This window comes from Danio rerio, chromosome 23 (genome assembly GCF_049306965.1).
Source record: "Danio rerio strain Tuebingen ecotype United States chromosome 23, GRCz12tu, whole genome shotgun sequence".
Lineage (NCBI taxonomy): Eukaryota > Metazoa > Chordata > Actinopteri > Cypriniformes > Danionidae > Danio > Danio rerio.
The window spans coordinates 36,825,541-36,840,175 of NC_133198.1; the positions used below are offsets into that span (position 1 = coordinate 36,825,541).

At 33.7% G+C, this 14,635-nt stretch overlaps 1 protein-coding gene across 13 annotated transcripts in view; it reads left to right on the forward strand.

Annotated features, from left to right (window-relative positions):
• Positions 1 to 14,635, forward strand: part of LOC101886435 (inactive dipeptidyl peptidase 10) — a 124,006-nt gene that overhangs the window by 89,094 nt on the left and 20,277 nt on the right. For 12 of the 13 annotated variants that reach the window (XM_068216928.2, XM_073939255.1, XM_073939250.1 and 9 more), the window contains 4 exons: positions 1,696 to 1,740; positions 1,882 to 1,986; positions 6,447 to 6,538; positions 11,369 to 11,416. In XM_068216928.2, the coding sequence (XP_068073029.1) occupies positions 1,696 to 1,740; positions 1,882 to 1,986; positions 6,447 to 6,538; positions 11,369 to 11,416 (290 nt within the window). The remainder of the gene's footprint in view (positions 1 to 1,695; positions 1,741 to 1,881; positions 1,987 to 6,446; positions 6,539 to 11,368; positions 11,417 to 14,635) is intronic. The other variant, XR_012398643.1, reaches the window with a different exon arrangement.

Consider the following 14,635-nt stretch of genomic DNA (forward strand, 5'->3'; position numbering starts at 1 on the left):
GAAAATATGAATTTAAAATATAGATGTGTGAGGGTGTACTCATGTGTGCTGAGCACTGTAACATTAAAAAGATCATTGTAGAATCTGTTTTATCTAAGTAATTGCTTTTAAATTTCACAAATAATTACAAAGAAATGGCAAGTAACGCATTGAGACCAATGTGTAATTTTTTAACAATTTTATTTATTATGATACAGTTATACACTGTTTCTTTTCAATGGGTTAAAGTAAAAAGACTGTTAAAATAAAAACAGAAACCAGCTATTTCTATTTAATGCTATTCAGGAGCCATGTGCACCCACTGACAGATAAAATCTGCTTCTCTCTCTCTTTTTCAAGTTCAAAGCAAACTTGAATGCTAAAGCATTTTAGATGTGCATATGAAATAACCTATGTAATATATTAACATCATTAAAAAAAATTAAATACTCAGCAAATAAGAAATAAATGACATAAAAAGGAAATGAAAACAGACAGCATCTCTTAAAATTATAATAATTACTAGATTAAAATGTGTAGATTATTTAAATAAGTCAAATGTATTGATTAACCGTTACTAATGGTGTACAAACATTTTGCAGCCAGTTTAGACCAGTCGTTTCTCCTCTCTGAGTATATAGTAAAGTATATATAGTAAGTGTTTAATGTTTCTTTTGCAACTTTTATGTGTGCAATTAGCTGCGAAGCCAAGCAAAAGTAAAAAGGAAATGCAAAAACGTTTATGATTAACAATAGCTTTAGAAAGCAAAAGCAAAATCCTGGACATTTTAGGAGATTTAGAAACCCGGTTGAACAAATTATTAAATTCGCATCTCTGAGTGTATGCAGAGCACATGAGACTGACTTTGGCAGTGTTGACAGGTTTCACGCACACAAAACACAGATACTTAATTGATAGTGGATGTTTGGTTAAATTAGGCTAATACAAAATATTGTTAAAGGATGATAACAATCGTTAAAAAAAAGTGTCTTTAAATATACTTGGGCGGCTTTTAACATTCTTATTTCTTTTAATTTGGCTGAAATCAATGTTTTTTTTACCTTTTAAAACAATTTTATCCTCATTATTATTAGCCTCCTTAAGAAATAATATTTTTTCAATTGACTACAGAACAAACCACTGTTGTCAACCGACTTGCCTAATTAACTTAACCCAATGAAGCGCATTAAGCCTTTATATTGCACTGTACACCGTTTACTAGCATCTTGCAAAATATGAAGTAAAATATTATGTACTGCTATCACGACAAAGCCAAAACAATTTACTCATTAGAAATCACCTATTAAAACTATTAGGTTGAAAAATGTGTTGAATGAAAACCTTCTCCATTAGGCAGCACTTTGGAAATACTTAAGAATGAATTACAATTTTATAAGAGCGCTCGTAATTTTGACGTCAACTGTAACTGAATATATCTTTAATAAAGTTCAACTAGAGCGTTTTAATGGAGCAGACGTGGGACTCTAAATGTTCAAGACAGCACATCTAAACTGCAGATAAAAATGAAACACTCGCTTCCTTAATGTGACGCCAAACGAGAGTGATGGATTGACTGCGTCTCTGCGTTAGCCGCGGAGTTTGTTATGATCTACAACTCTCCCTGGCAGGCGGAAGAGAACAAACAATTTCAGCACATATTTTACTTCTAATATATGACACACGTCTGATCCTTTTAAAACATCTTTAATCTTCAGAGACACCAAATGGCGATGGACTTCTGGCACAACAACCAGCGGCAGGTAAAGTTCAGCCTCTCCGGGGATGCATGCAATCAATTCGTGCTAGTCACTTCCATTAGAGCCGCATCCACCTTGGACTTAAAATGAATTGCATCAAAACAGTGCGGGAGGAATGTGTATTGATGGTGGCTTGTCCTCCAGGAGGAGCCGCTGTTCACGGCAGATGGTTCCCTGTTTTACCTCATCCTGCCTGCCAAGCAAGGGGCCCGTGGGGAGTTTCTCCACATCGCCAGCCTCCCCGCTCAGGTCTGTGGGTGGAATAATTTCATACTCGCTCTATGCACAATCAAATTAGATGCACTCATAAACTTTGTGATTAGAAACCTAAAGTATACCAAGCCGTATGTGTGACTTTTTTTTATGAACGTGTGGGGGGCCGACATCGAACCTTGGTGTATTGTAAATCTTTTCTCTTGATTGGGTTGTAAAATGTTTCTGTTTATTGAAGTGTAAGACTTTTGATTTGTGTTTTTAATTGTGCTAGCTATTGATTTAGATTTCTGATATGCTTTGTGGGAAGTTTAGACATTTCTGAAATGATATGTTCTTATATTTCTATATAAAAAAATCTATACATCTATACATCTAACATCTATATATATATATATAAACTGTCCCTACATACACACACACACACACACAAACACACACTCTCTCTCACACACACACACACACACACAAAAGTTCTATCTGGTTCTTGAATCTGATTGGCTGATAGTCGTGCAAAAGTCTGCCAGTAACGCACTCGTAAGCCTCTTAACCCTTCACCCTTGTGTATTAGTCCACCCACATACAGCAACAAGCAGAGGACACTCTACAGTTTGACAAATATTACTGCTGTTGGACAACATAATGTACTTTTGAGGCTTTTTTAGTCAAGAATGTAGTTGTTTAGATTGCAAATATGCAGTTTATTTATAAGGATGGTGCCTATTTTAAATATATATAATTTCTGAGAGACAGCACATCGGTGGCCATTAGCCTGTCAGTGAGCAGAGCAAAGACGGTTGATGTTGTCCATCCACAAGATGGCTACAGAGACTGCATAATAAGCCCTTAGAGGGTGAAACAGCGTAATTTTTAACTACAACTGATCAAATAATTATTAAGTGACTCTGAGTCAATCTTTTTGATGTTTGCTTTGCTTTGGCTTTTTCGGGGTTATTTATTGTGATAACCTGGTTGCTACAGAGAAACACTGAGAAATGTCTCTAGACTGTTGGCATTTCATGGCGTTTAGCCTTATAATCTTAAAATGTCAGCAAAACCACATGTTTTGTCATCACATTAGACATTACGCTAGAGAATCATTCAAATATTAGCTCCAAAGTGACGTTGGTGAATTAGTAACGACTTTTGCTGTTCTGACATCAGCTGCAGATATGAACGAATGGCGGAACAAAGTAAATCCTCTTACAAAAGGGCTTTGATTCTCTCCATGTTTGATTTTCTTTTTATATACACAATTGTGCTGTTGATCTGTTGTATAAATGCAATTGTAACAGAGGCTAGCTAGTAAGTACTGTGCAGGTAAACCTAACTCCTCTGACCTCTAAAGGTGCTCTAGCGCCAGAAGCTAGAGGCCATGGTCTTTAGCCTTCTTGTTAGAGCAGCTGATTCCCATGCGGAAGGTCGCCGGTTCGATACCAGCTCTGAGCAGGTTGAGTGGCGTAGGACCAGCGGGGTTACACAATATCACTCTCGTAGCAGTGTGATGTGGCCGTGTTTCGACACTGATGGGACACTAAGCCCTACCTTCGCCTCCATCCAGTGCTGATATAAAGCCACATCTACTAGTCGTGTGAAATTGCTCATATATATGAGTATATAAGTAGCAGTGTCATGTGGCTGTATATCGGCACCGGTGGGATGCGATGGCTCGAGGCCGCAGGCTGAGTCTCTTAGGCCCAATCCTACTTCTACCCCTTAGCCCTTTCCCTAGCGTTCACGTCAAGGGGTAGGGGTTTCCCAATTCGCTTTAGCTTGAAGGCGTAGTGCTAAGGGAAAGGGGTGAATAGCCCTTCGAACTAAGATTTTTCAGGACCACACTCGAAACAAGGGGTAAGAAAATTTCCCAGAATACACCAGCCACAACGGCAGTATTGCTGAACCCGGAAGTAAGGAGATCCACAAACTAGTAATTTTTGTCATTATTCTGAATTTTTATGACAAACAAACACATTTTAATATATTCATAATAACTACGTTCGTGTTTTACAGTCATGTTTTTAACAAAAACGCAAAAAAAAAAAAAAAAACTAGATAAAGTTCGCGATCTATAATCCATAATCATAACTACTGAACAGCAGTCCTACAACATTCTGACACTTGATGACACTCAAATACCCTGTCAGAAAAGACTAGTGGCTGAGAATGAGCTTTTTACAGTGTCTGCTATAATGTTAATGTTGTTTTTGTGTGTTTACATAGATGAAAATGGCCACTGTGTAAATTCATATATTTTGTCTGATATAAGCTGTAAGCTAAGCCGTAGGGGCTGAGTGCCATTTACTTTGACACTGGTATTTTCTCCTGTTTTTGGTTCAATTAAGGAGGAAGGGTATTTGTAATCTATTTTCTGCCTTTCTTTTGGTTCATTAGGTAAGTTATCTTCGGGGTGGAGTTAGTTAATATTTTGTTTATTATTTTGGCCTTGGTTTCCCAGAGATGGGTTACGGCTGGAAGGGCATCCGCTGCGTTAAAACTTGCTGGATAAGTTTACGGTTCGTTCGCTGTGGTGACCCCGGATTAATAAAGGGACTAAGCAGACAAGAAAATGAATGAATGAATGAATTTTGGCCTTGCTCAGCCCTGAAGCTATTTTTGTTTGCGCTCATTTTTGTCATCTTGTAAACACAAACTTTTTCCGTCTTCTCACAATAAAAGAACCTTTAAGGTCATTTAAATCATAAACCTGCTAACTGTTTATAAATTAATTTATTTTTCTTTAACTTTTATGTTCAACCTTAGCCCTATAACTTTGAGGTCGTAACACAGTACACTTATGATCTTGATGACACATTAGATCGTTTGATTACATAATATATGCCTTCAGTGATTTCTTGAAAATAGATACCAAAAAAATAACACAACTGGACTAACTACAGCAGTCATGATCGGTGATCTCTTATGAAGCATGAGATTGCGATGACATATGATGACATGTGCAGGTGCTGTAGTGCTGTCCCAATTCTTAAGAGTAAATTTTGAAGCCTTTCCCCTTAACCCTCAGGTGTAAGGGCTAAGGGCAAGGGGAAGGGGTAGGGGTACAAAAATAGAATTGGGATTGGGCCTTAGTGTCCCAAAAGTGACAATATACAGCCATATCGCACTGCTACCAGTGTGATATTGCATTTATACAACAGATCGACAGCACAATCATGTATATAAAAATGAAAAACACAGAGAGTCTCAAAAAATCTTTTGTATAAGGAACTACTTTCTTTCGCCATTCATTCACATCTGCACCTGATGTGAGAACAGCAGTCACTTAATGTCTAAAGTGATGACAAAACAGGGGATTTGCTCACATTTAAAAATTTAAGGCTGAACGGCAAGAAATGCCATGACTCTACTGAGATATCTCCCAGTATTTCACTGTTGCATTCGGGATATCACAATAATTAACTCCGAAAAATCCAAAGCAAAGCTAAGGAAAGCAAACGCATCAGATTCCAGTAGTATAAATTCAGCACTACAACATACAAAGGAGATTGACTTAGAATGTCACAAACCAGTTTTATAATGATCTGATCAGCTGTAGTTTGAAATTTTCTATGAGTTTTTCTTCTCTAAGGACTTATTATGCGGTCTCTGTCGCCTTCTTGTGGCTGAACGTCAACCATCTCTGCTTAGTATGACAAGCTGATGGCCGCTGACGGGCTGAATCTAAAATAGGCACTATCCTCATAAATAAACTGGATAGTTGCAATCTAAACAACTACATTCTCATCTTAAAAAGCCTCAAAAGTAGAATATGTTGTCCAACAGCTGCAATATTGGTCAAACTGTATGTGGTCAGAGAAATACAGAAGGGGGAAGAGGCTTTAGGAGTGCTGTTATTGCAGAATATTCCACAGCTATCAGCCAATCAGATGAAATTAAGTTATTAAAAAAAATAATAATAATAATAAATAAAATAATAATAATAATAATAATAATAATAATAAAATGTTATTTTAATTATTTTTAAGTCATTTTATACATTTTTTGGCTATATATATATATATATATATATATATATATATATATATATATATATATATATATATTAACATTATTATTATTATTATTAGATAATTAGATTTTATTTATACAAATTATTTATACAAAATTCAAATAAATGTTATTGCATTTATTTAGCATTTAGTTTTATACAAATATTATATGATTGTTCTTTTCTTTAGCTTTAAAATGTTTTTAAAATTTGTTTAAATGCTACTTAATAATGCAAATTATTTAATGCAAAAATATCACATATACTACTTATAAAATGGCCAATTACATGAATAAAAAATATTTAATGCATATTTCTTGAGATATATTATTATATAAATAGGCCTGTATGAATATGTGTATGTAACGCATTCTTTCTGATCTGTTATTGAAATCTAACACTTAAATCTAATGTTTCCTCGTCTTTCTTTTTAAAACTCACCTTCTCTTTAAAACTCATAAGCTTTATCTGTCTCCTTCTCTTTCTTCAGGCTTCCTCTCCTTCAGTTTCTCCTCGCTTTCTAACATCAGGGAACTGGGATGTAATCTCACTGTGCGCCCTTGATGAGGAGAACGATAAAATGTATGACAGCTTGAATTTACTGGCTAACCATTTGACTTGAAGTCTGTGTAGTAAAGCATCTCATAGTCAACTCAACTACCTACCATGAGTAATTATTGAATTATTTACGCCAAGCGATCCCATTTAGCCCAGTGAATCAGCATAGATGGCACTTAATTAAAATTAATACAGCAATTTAATGTTGAATCGGCTGTAATGACTCTGTCAGTTTCTCTCTGGCTTTGTTCTCTAATTGCTACCGCATAAAGCAAACTCTTGAATAAACCATCCCAGAAATAATCGCTTTTTCTGATTTAACACTTGAACTACTAATTTTGTTTTTCTTTAGTCATTTAAAGGGATAGCTCACCCAAAAATGTAAATTTTGTCATTATTTAGGCATCATTTTTGTTGTTTTATTTTTGTTGTTTCAAAACACAGAAGAGTTTTTTTTTTCTTCTGTTGAACACAAAAGGAGATGCTTTGAAAAATGTTAAAAACCTGTAACTATTGACTTTCATAATATTTGTGTTTACTATTATGGAAGTGAGTGGTTACAGCATATTTCAAAATATCTTTGTAGCGAGTGGGCGGGGCTGAGAGCCGTGAGTACGAGATGAGGCTGGTGCTTGAGTGATAATGTGAAGCACCTGTGTCGTGCACAGGCCTCGAGTCCCAAGGAGGAGTTCTGGATTATAAAAAGAGGAGACACCGCAGTAGAAGATGAGAGAGGACCAGGCCTGGACACTTTGTTTTACTTTTGCTTCAGTTTGTTTTATTTTTTCATTATTAAAATCATTTAAAAGTCAAACTTTTAAATGATTTTAATTATGACAAAAATAAAACAGACTGAAAACTGAAAACAAAAGCTGAAAGCAAAAATAAAACAAAGTGTCCAGGCCTGGTCCTTTCTTGTCTTCCACTGCTGTCTCTCCTCTTGTAATCCAGAGCACCTCTGTGGGACTCATCCCATTCCCACGCCCCTGCCCACTCGCTACAATCTTTTTTTGTGTTGAACAGAATAAAGAAACTCCTTAAAGGTTTGAAACCACTTGAGGGCTAACAAAAAGTGAGTAAATTTTCATTTAAATTTTCATCAAACTATCAATTTAACAACTTGCTTAGAATCAATCCCATATAACTATAGTACCATGACCATTCCAAAATGCGTGATTATTTAAACATTTTTTTTTTTATTAAAATTTCAAATTTTTACAAAAGAGTTGAGCAGTTGAATGACCATAACGATCAAATTGACCACAAGTATTTCAGTGTCTGCTACTTTTTCCTGTGGCTTTGAATATACATGCCTATGTTGCCTAGATACTTTCTGATATCTTTCTGATAACAAGAACATCCCTTTTTGATGCCAAATAGTCCAGTAACTCAAACACAATTATAGAGAATGGAAATCTACGTCATAGTGAGTTGCGTTCTGCCGTGATTTCAGACACCCTGAGAAGAGCACAATGTAAATCAATGCAAATCACCACAGAAACAGACTCTTTTATAGTAATGGACCCTTTTCACAAGGCGCGTTTTGCATTTAACAGTAATCATAATCTTAAATCCCTTAAATTCTTATTTTAATGAAAAGGTATGAACATTTGTATGCATTTATGAATGTATTATATCATCTTTGCGTCAAATTACAAAAACAACTTACCACTTATGCGAGCTGTTTCTAATGCAGCATCTGTGTGGCTGAGAGTAAAATTGACGTTATTTTCTCCTCTTGCTGTCGCTGTCAGTTTCACACAATTTTTCCCCTTTTTCTGTAAGTCTTGATAACACCATCATGAGTTTTTCCTTAATTATTTCAGCAAATATTTGTTGTACTCTCCGATTCACTGCTCTCTAAGTTTAACCAACCATGATGCTACTGAGAAACCAGGAAATGTGAAAAGGGTCTTGTAGACAAACATAGAACAAACACTCTTTGTGTGTTTGAGAAGCTAAAAAAATATTCATTCCATAATGTTCAATCAATCTCCTGCGCTAAAGTGAAATTAGAGAAGCCAGGCACAGATTTAGAGGGAGCCGATGAAATAAATGAACCAGCTTATCTGTAGGTGACAGAGTATAAAAGAGCTGCTGCAAGAAAATATTCCCACATATGATTTTCTTCGTTTGTGATGTGAGTGTTTATAGTTTATTGCGGATCAGTGTATACTCAAATAATGTTTTTGCTATTTGTTCAAAATACTTATTTAAAATGAGCAGAAACACAATTCTTGAGGTTTTTTGGGGGGATAAATGAATTGTTTTATGTTTAATCAGCCTAAAATTGAAAAACTAATCGATTTGCATTGGGATGACATGAAGAGATTGTGTGGAACCCTGCTTTTTTACAGTATATATATATATATATATATATATATATATATATATATATATATATATATATATATATATATATATATATATATATATATATATACACAGTTGAAGTCAGAATTATTAGCCCCCTTTGAATTTTTTTTTTTTTTGTTTTGTTTTCAAAATATTTAGCAAATTATGTTTAACAGAGCAAAGACAATTTTCACAGTATGCCTGATAATATTTTTTCTTCTTTTTTGTTTTATTTCGGCTAGAATAATAGGAGTTTTAAATTTTTTATCAACCATTTTAAGGTCAAAATTATTAGCCCCCTTAAGCAATTTTTTTGACTGTCTACAGAACAAACCATCATTATACAATAACTTGCCTAATTACCCTAACCTGCCTAATTAACCTAGTTAAGCCTTTAAATGTCACTTTAAGCTGTATAGAAGTGTCTTGAAAAATATCTAGTCAAATATTATTTACTGTCATCATGGCAAAGATAAAATAAATATGTTATTAGACATGAGTTATTAAAACTATTATGTTTAGAAATGTGTTGAAAAAAAAATCTCTCTGTTAAACAGAAATCGGGAAAAAAATATATACAGGGGGGTTAATAATTCTGACTTCAACTGTAAATGATACAATAGAGATCAATAGGATCTAGGTTCCCATGTCCCAAATTTCCATAATGCAATGTGCTGATGACACATTCCCATTCTCTATAACCCCGTGGGCATCCTTGATGTCAAAATGAATTCAAATCAACATCAAAAAACATGTCAAAAAGCTAATTGGTTTGACGTCAAAACCTTCACACATTGACTCCCTTTTGACCACCAAAATAGCGACACGTTACATATTACAATATAAGAAATGCTTTATTCATATGAAATTTTCCAAATGACCAATTTACTCTGGGTTTTGTGTCTAATGCATATAAACTAGCTGGATGTTAAAATGACATCAAATAGACATCTAACATTGGAGTCAAAAACAGTCCTGTAATGGATATTTGACATGTTTTAACCAGTTTTACATGGAATTTTGAGATCAAGGTACACAGCAAACAATTTTGTGGACATCTATTAGACATCTAAACATGGACAGTTTGGCTAAAACAAGGCTAAACTGTCAGTGAAAATATAAAAGATGTCTAAGAATAACCCAAAACTGGATTAGTCGTCAAATAGACAGATTAGACAGAATTTATATGTGAAGTCATCCATTTCTGTTTATTTGATGACTAGTCTATTTTTTGCCTATTCTTAGACGTCTATTAGATTTTCACTGACAGCCCAAATTTAGCCTTGTTTTAGCCAAGATGATTATTTAGACGCCTATTAGACATCTTTTAAAACAAAAATGCTTGCTGGATGGTCAGTTTACATCAAATCAAATCAAATTAGCTTTTTTACATGTTTTGTGATGTATTTTGACAAAGTTTCTTGCTGGATGGATATAATACAAAAATATTAACTTTTATGGCGCTGACTTCATAAAATATAACAACAGACTTTCAAAGAGCAATGCTAAAAACTGAATAGAAGCTTCAAATGTAAATAAAATGTTACAAAAATCTAATTCAGTCCAGTTTAATATGGAAGGTCAGAATGACTGTTATATTCACAGGATTAGTTCCACTGTCAAACAAAACTTGTACAAGCGTATTTCTAAATGGTCAGTTCTGTTGCTCAACACAACATTTAGACCCACAAATCAATGGCTTACAATTAATTCGCTCCTGACAGAAATGAATTCTAGTCACAGGCTTTCCACTGCATGTGTAGTCATTTATTTCTGTTTATTTGATGAGTAGTCCAGTTTTGGCCTATTCCTAGACGTCAATTAGATTTTCACTGACAGCCCAAATTTAGCCTTGTTTTAGCCAAGATGACTATGTTTAGACGTCTATTAGACATCTTTTAAAAAACAAAAAGTGATTGCTGTGTAGTCAGTATACATCAAATCAAATCAAATTAGCTTTTTGACATGTTTTGTGATGCATTTTGACAAAGTTTCTTGCTGGATGGATATAATACAAAAAATGTTATATTTTTAGGGTGCTGACTTCATAAAATATGACAACAGACATTCAAAGCTTAATACTAAATACTGAATAGAAGCTTCAAATGTAAATAAGATGTTAGAAAAATCTAATTCAGTCCATTTTAATATGAATGGTCAGAATGATTGCTATACTTACATGATTCTGGTAGTTCCATTGTCAAAAAAAACAAAAAAAAACTTGTACATGCGTATTTCTAAATGGCCAGATCTGTTGCTCAACACAACATTTAGACCCACAAATCAATGGCTTACAATTAATTCACTCCTTACAGAAATGAATTCTAGTCACAGGCTTCCCTACTTTGCATGTGTAGCGTAAGATGCAAACCTGCTTAGTATGCAGCTGTACAAAGCTAGTATGTGGAGGTAGACTCTATTATTAGAGGATAAATGACTGACTACAAATAGTAACTCAAAATCCTTTTCAGGTTTCCTTAATGTGTCTTTCCCCCGTAGCTATTTTCTGAGCGCGGAGGAGTCGCAGCAGAGCAGACACTTATACAGGTGGGTTCTGTCGCAAACGATACGTCTTTAAGGCTGTAATTGAGTATTTTATCATCACTGTCTAGAAATTCTGCACCTCTCTTGCTGTACTATGCATTTGCATCTAAATCAATCTCACTGCATTTGCACACACTGTTAGTAGGGCTGGGTGATATGACAAAAGTCTCATATCACGATAGAAGACATCTCATATCCTGATAACGATATACAGTGCCTAATATAACCGAGTAGATCCCCATTTTGAAAATGAATATTTTTATCCATTTCTCAGTGAATATAGGCAGTATGTTTTGGTGGATATTAAAAAAACAGTTTTATTAAACAGATACATTTATTAAAATAATATTTTAGTCATTAAAAATCTTTATAAATAAAGAGATTATACATTTAAATTCATACAACCTACAAAATTTCAACTAAATTTGATACATCTTGAATTTTGCTCTTTTTAAAGTTTTTATTTAATATTTTTCTAGAACATATAAATTTGGCTTGACTAGTTTTAGGATTGTTATCGTAAGTTATTTTGTTAGATAAGCTCCAAATTTGGCTTCAGTACTGATTATCTAATGCATACGCATAAATATAATATTGTAAAGCATCCCATAGAAAATATTAATTTAAATGAGAGATTTGTGGAGGGTGTACTCATATATGCTGAGCACTGTATGTCATGATATAGTTCTGTAAAAAAAAAAAAAAAAAAAAAATATATATATATATATATATATATATATATTAGGGGTGAGTTGAGACACTTACTCCACAAGATGAGATGAGACATAAGATTGGGTTAGCAAGAATGAGACAAGATGAGATTTTTACACTCTTTTTAAGAAATCGTCTTTTATTCTGAAAAAACTGAAAAAAAACACAAATTGCAAAACCTTTTAGGTGCTGTTTTAAAATCAACTTGTAATAAATGTTATTTTACTTCTATTTTAATGAATTCTAAAGAGCAAACACTGCTAAATATGTAGCTAATAGCCTGTGTGAATGAAAAATATTCAAAAATACTTTTTTTTCAAATTTTTAACATATATAAATAGAAAATAGATTTGTATTTAACTTAATAAAACTGATATGACTGATAGGATAGAGTTGTTTTAATGTAGTTTAATACCGCACGCAATTGAAAAAAAAAACTCAGCTTTTCCTAGACAGCTTAAACGTGTGTTCTGTGATGATAAAGGCAGATGTCTCGAGTCTCCGGGAGTTCAGTGTGTGTGTGTGTGTGTGTGTGTGTGTGTGTGTGTGTGTGTGTGTGTGTGTGTGTTTGTGTGTGTGTGTGTGTGTGTCTAACAGCCGTGTGTGTATGGCTTATCCTGTCGAAAAATGCAGCTAAATGTCCTACACAGGGGTAATAGTTTGAAAGCGGTGTTTACATGTTTGTGCACTTCAATAATGCGACAGAAATAGGAATACTCCACATGTCTTAATTTGATTTGTGTTCATGACGATTATTAAATTATGCATTTAAGCATATTTGAAGTGCTATTCCTTCTTATGGTTATGAACCATAATGTGTGAGGCTGCAGCTGTAGCCTCTTTTGGAGGCTACAGCTATATATATATATATATATATATATATATATATATATATATATATATATATATATATATATATATATATATATATATATATATAATTTATATAATTTATATAATATAATATATATAATTTATATTTATACATAAGTTTTTTTTTTTACATTTTAAAGTATATACTTAGACAATTGCTAGCTCCAGAAAGTTGCCCCTACACTCAAAAAAATATTTTTGCTGCTTGTTCACCCACATGGAAAGAACTTATATAAACATATATGTTTTAATATAGGTTTTGATATAGGTATGGAAAATATGAGCTAGGCATCATGTATGACAGTTGCCAAAGTGAGATATGAGAGACATGTCTTGTATGTATATAGATAGGGCTTATTTGTGGATATAAAGAAGCTATACAGGATTAGCACCTGTATATGCACCTTCATTTTGCCTATATGTGGTATATATACACATATACAGCATATATATTATCATATACTGTATGCCCCTTTATACTGTATATAGGGTGACGCAGTGGCGCAGTAGGTAATGCTGTTGCCTCACATCAAGAAGGATTCGAGCTTCGGCTGGGTCAGTTGGCATTTCTGTGTGGAGTTTGCATGTTCTCCCTGCGTTCGCGTGGGTTTCCTCAGGGTGTTCCGGTTACCCCCACAGTCCAAAGACATGCGGTACAGGTGAATTGGGTATTCTAAAATTGTCCGTAGTGTATAAGTTTGAATGAGTGTGTATGGATATTTCCCAGAGATGGGTTGCAGCTGGAAAGGCATCCACTGCGTAAAACATGTGCTGGATAAGTTGGCAGTTCCTTCCACTGTGGCGACCCCGGATTAATAAAGGGACTAAGCTGAAAAGAAAATGTATGAATGAATACTGCATATTAGTTTCATATATGCACATATATCCTCATTTAGGTTCCATGTGGGCAAATCATCTAGCTGAATCAGCACAATTCTTGACTTTTTTGGGGGACAGCTTAATTGTTTTATGTTAAATCCACTTAAATTTGTAAAAATAATAATAATAATAATAATTAAGTTAACCAATATTTGTTGGGAAAAAATAAATGAATTGTGTGGAACCAAATTTTAGAACTTCAGATCAAATGTTTTAGTAAAAAATGTAGAAATATAAAACAAATTTAAATAAAATATGAAACAATAATTACATGGGTCCAATATACAAATAAAAAATATTGCTAAATAAAATGCCAAATTTACTGTAAACATACTTTCAAGATTGCAACTTTCTCACGATGCTGTTATTGATGTTTCTATCTACATCTTCATGATGTGTAATATTGCACTCATAATTTAAAGTAAAAAAAAGTACTGCCATAAACCATGTATTTTGGCATGATAAAAGTGTTGCATGCAGAACTGTTGCAAACAATTTGTTTGTGTTGAATTTAAACAAACAAATTAAGTTTAGTAATGTTCAACTTAATTTGTTTGTTTACATTCAACCAAAATAAATCGTTTACAACCTCTTAATGTAAAGAAATTGAGTAAATCCAAGGAATCATCTTTGAATAATTTTTTTCAGTGATATGAAATGACAGACTTTTGTCCATATGAAATTATTGTCATATTGCACAGCCCTAACTGTCTACAAGATATTTAACGTTTGATTATTTGGGATTTTGAGATGTCTGTG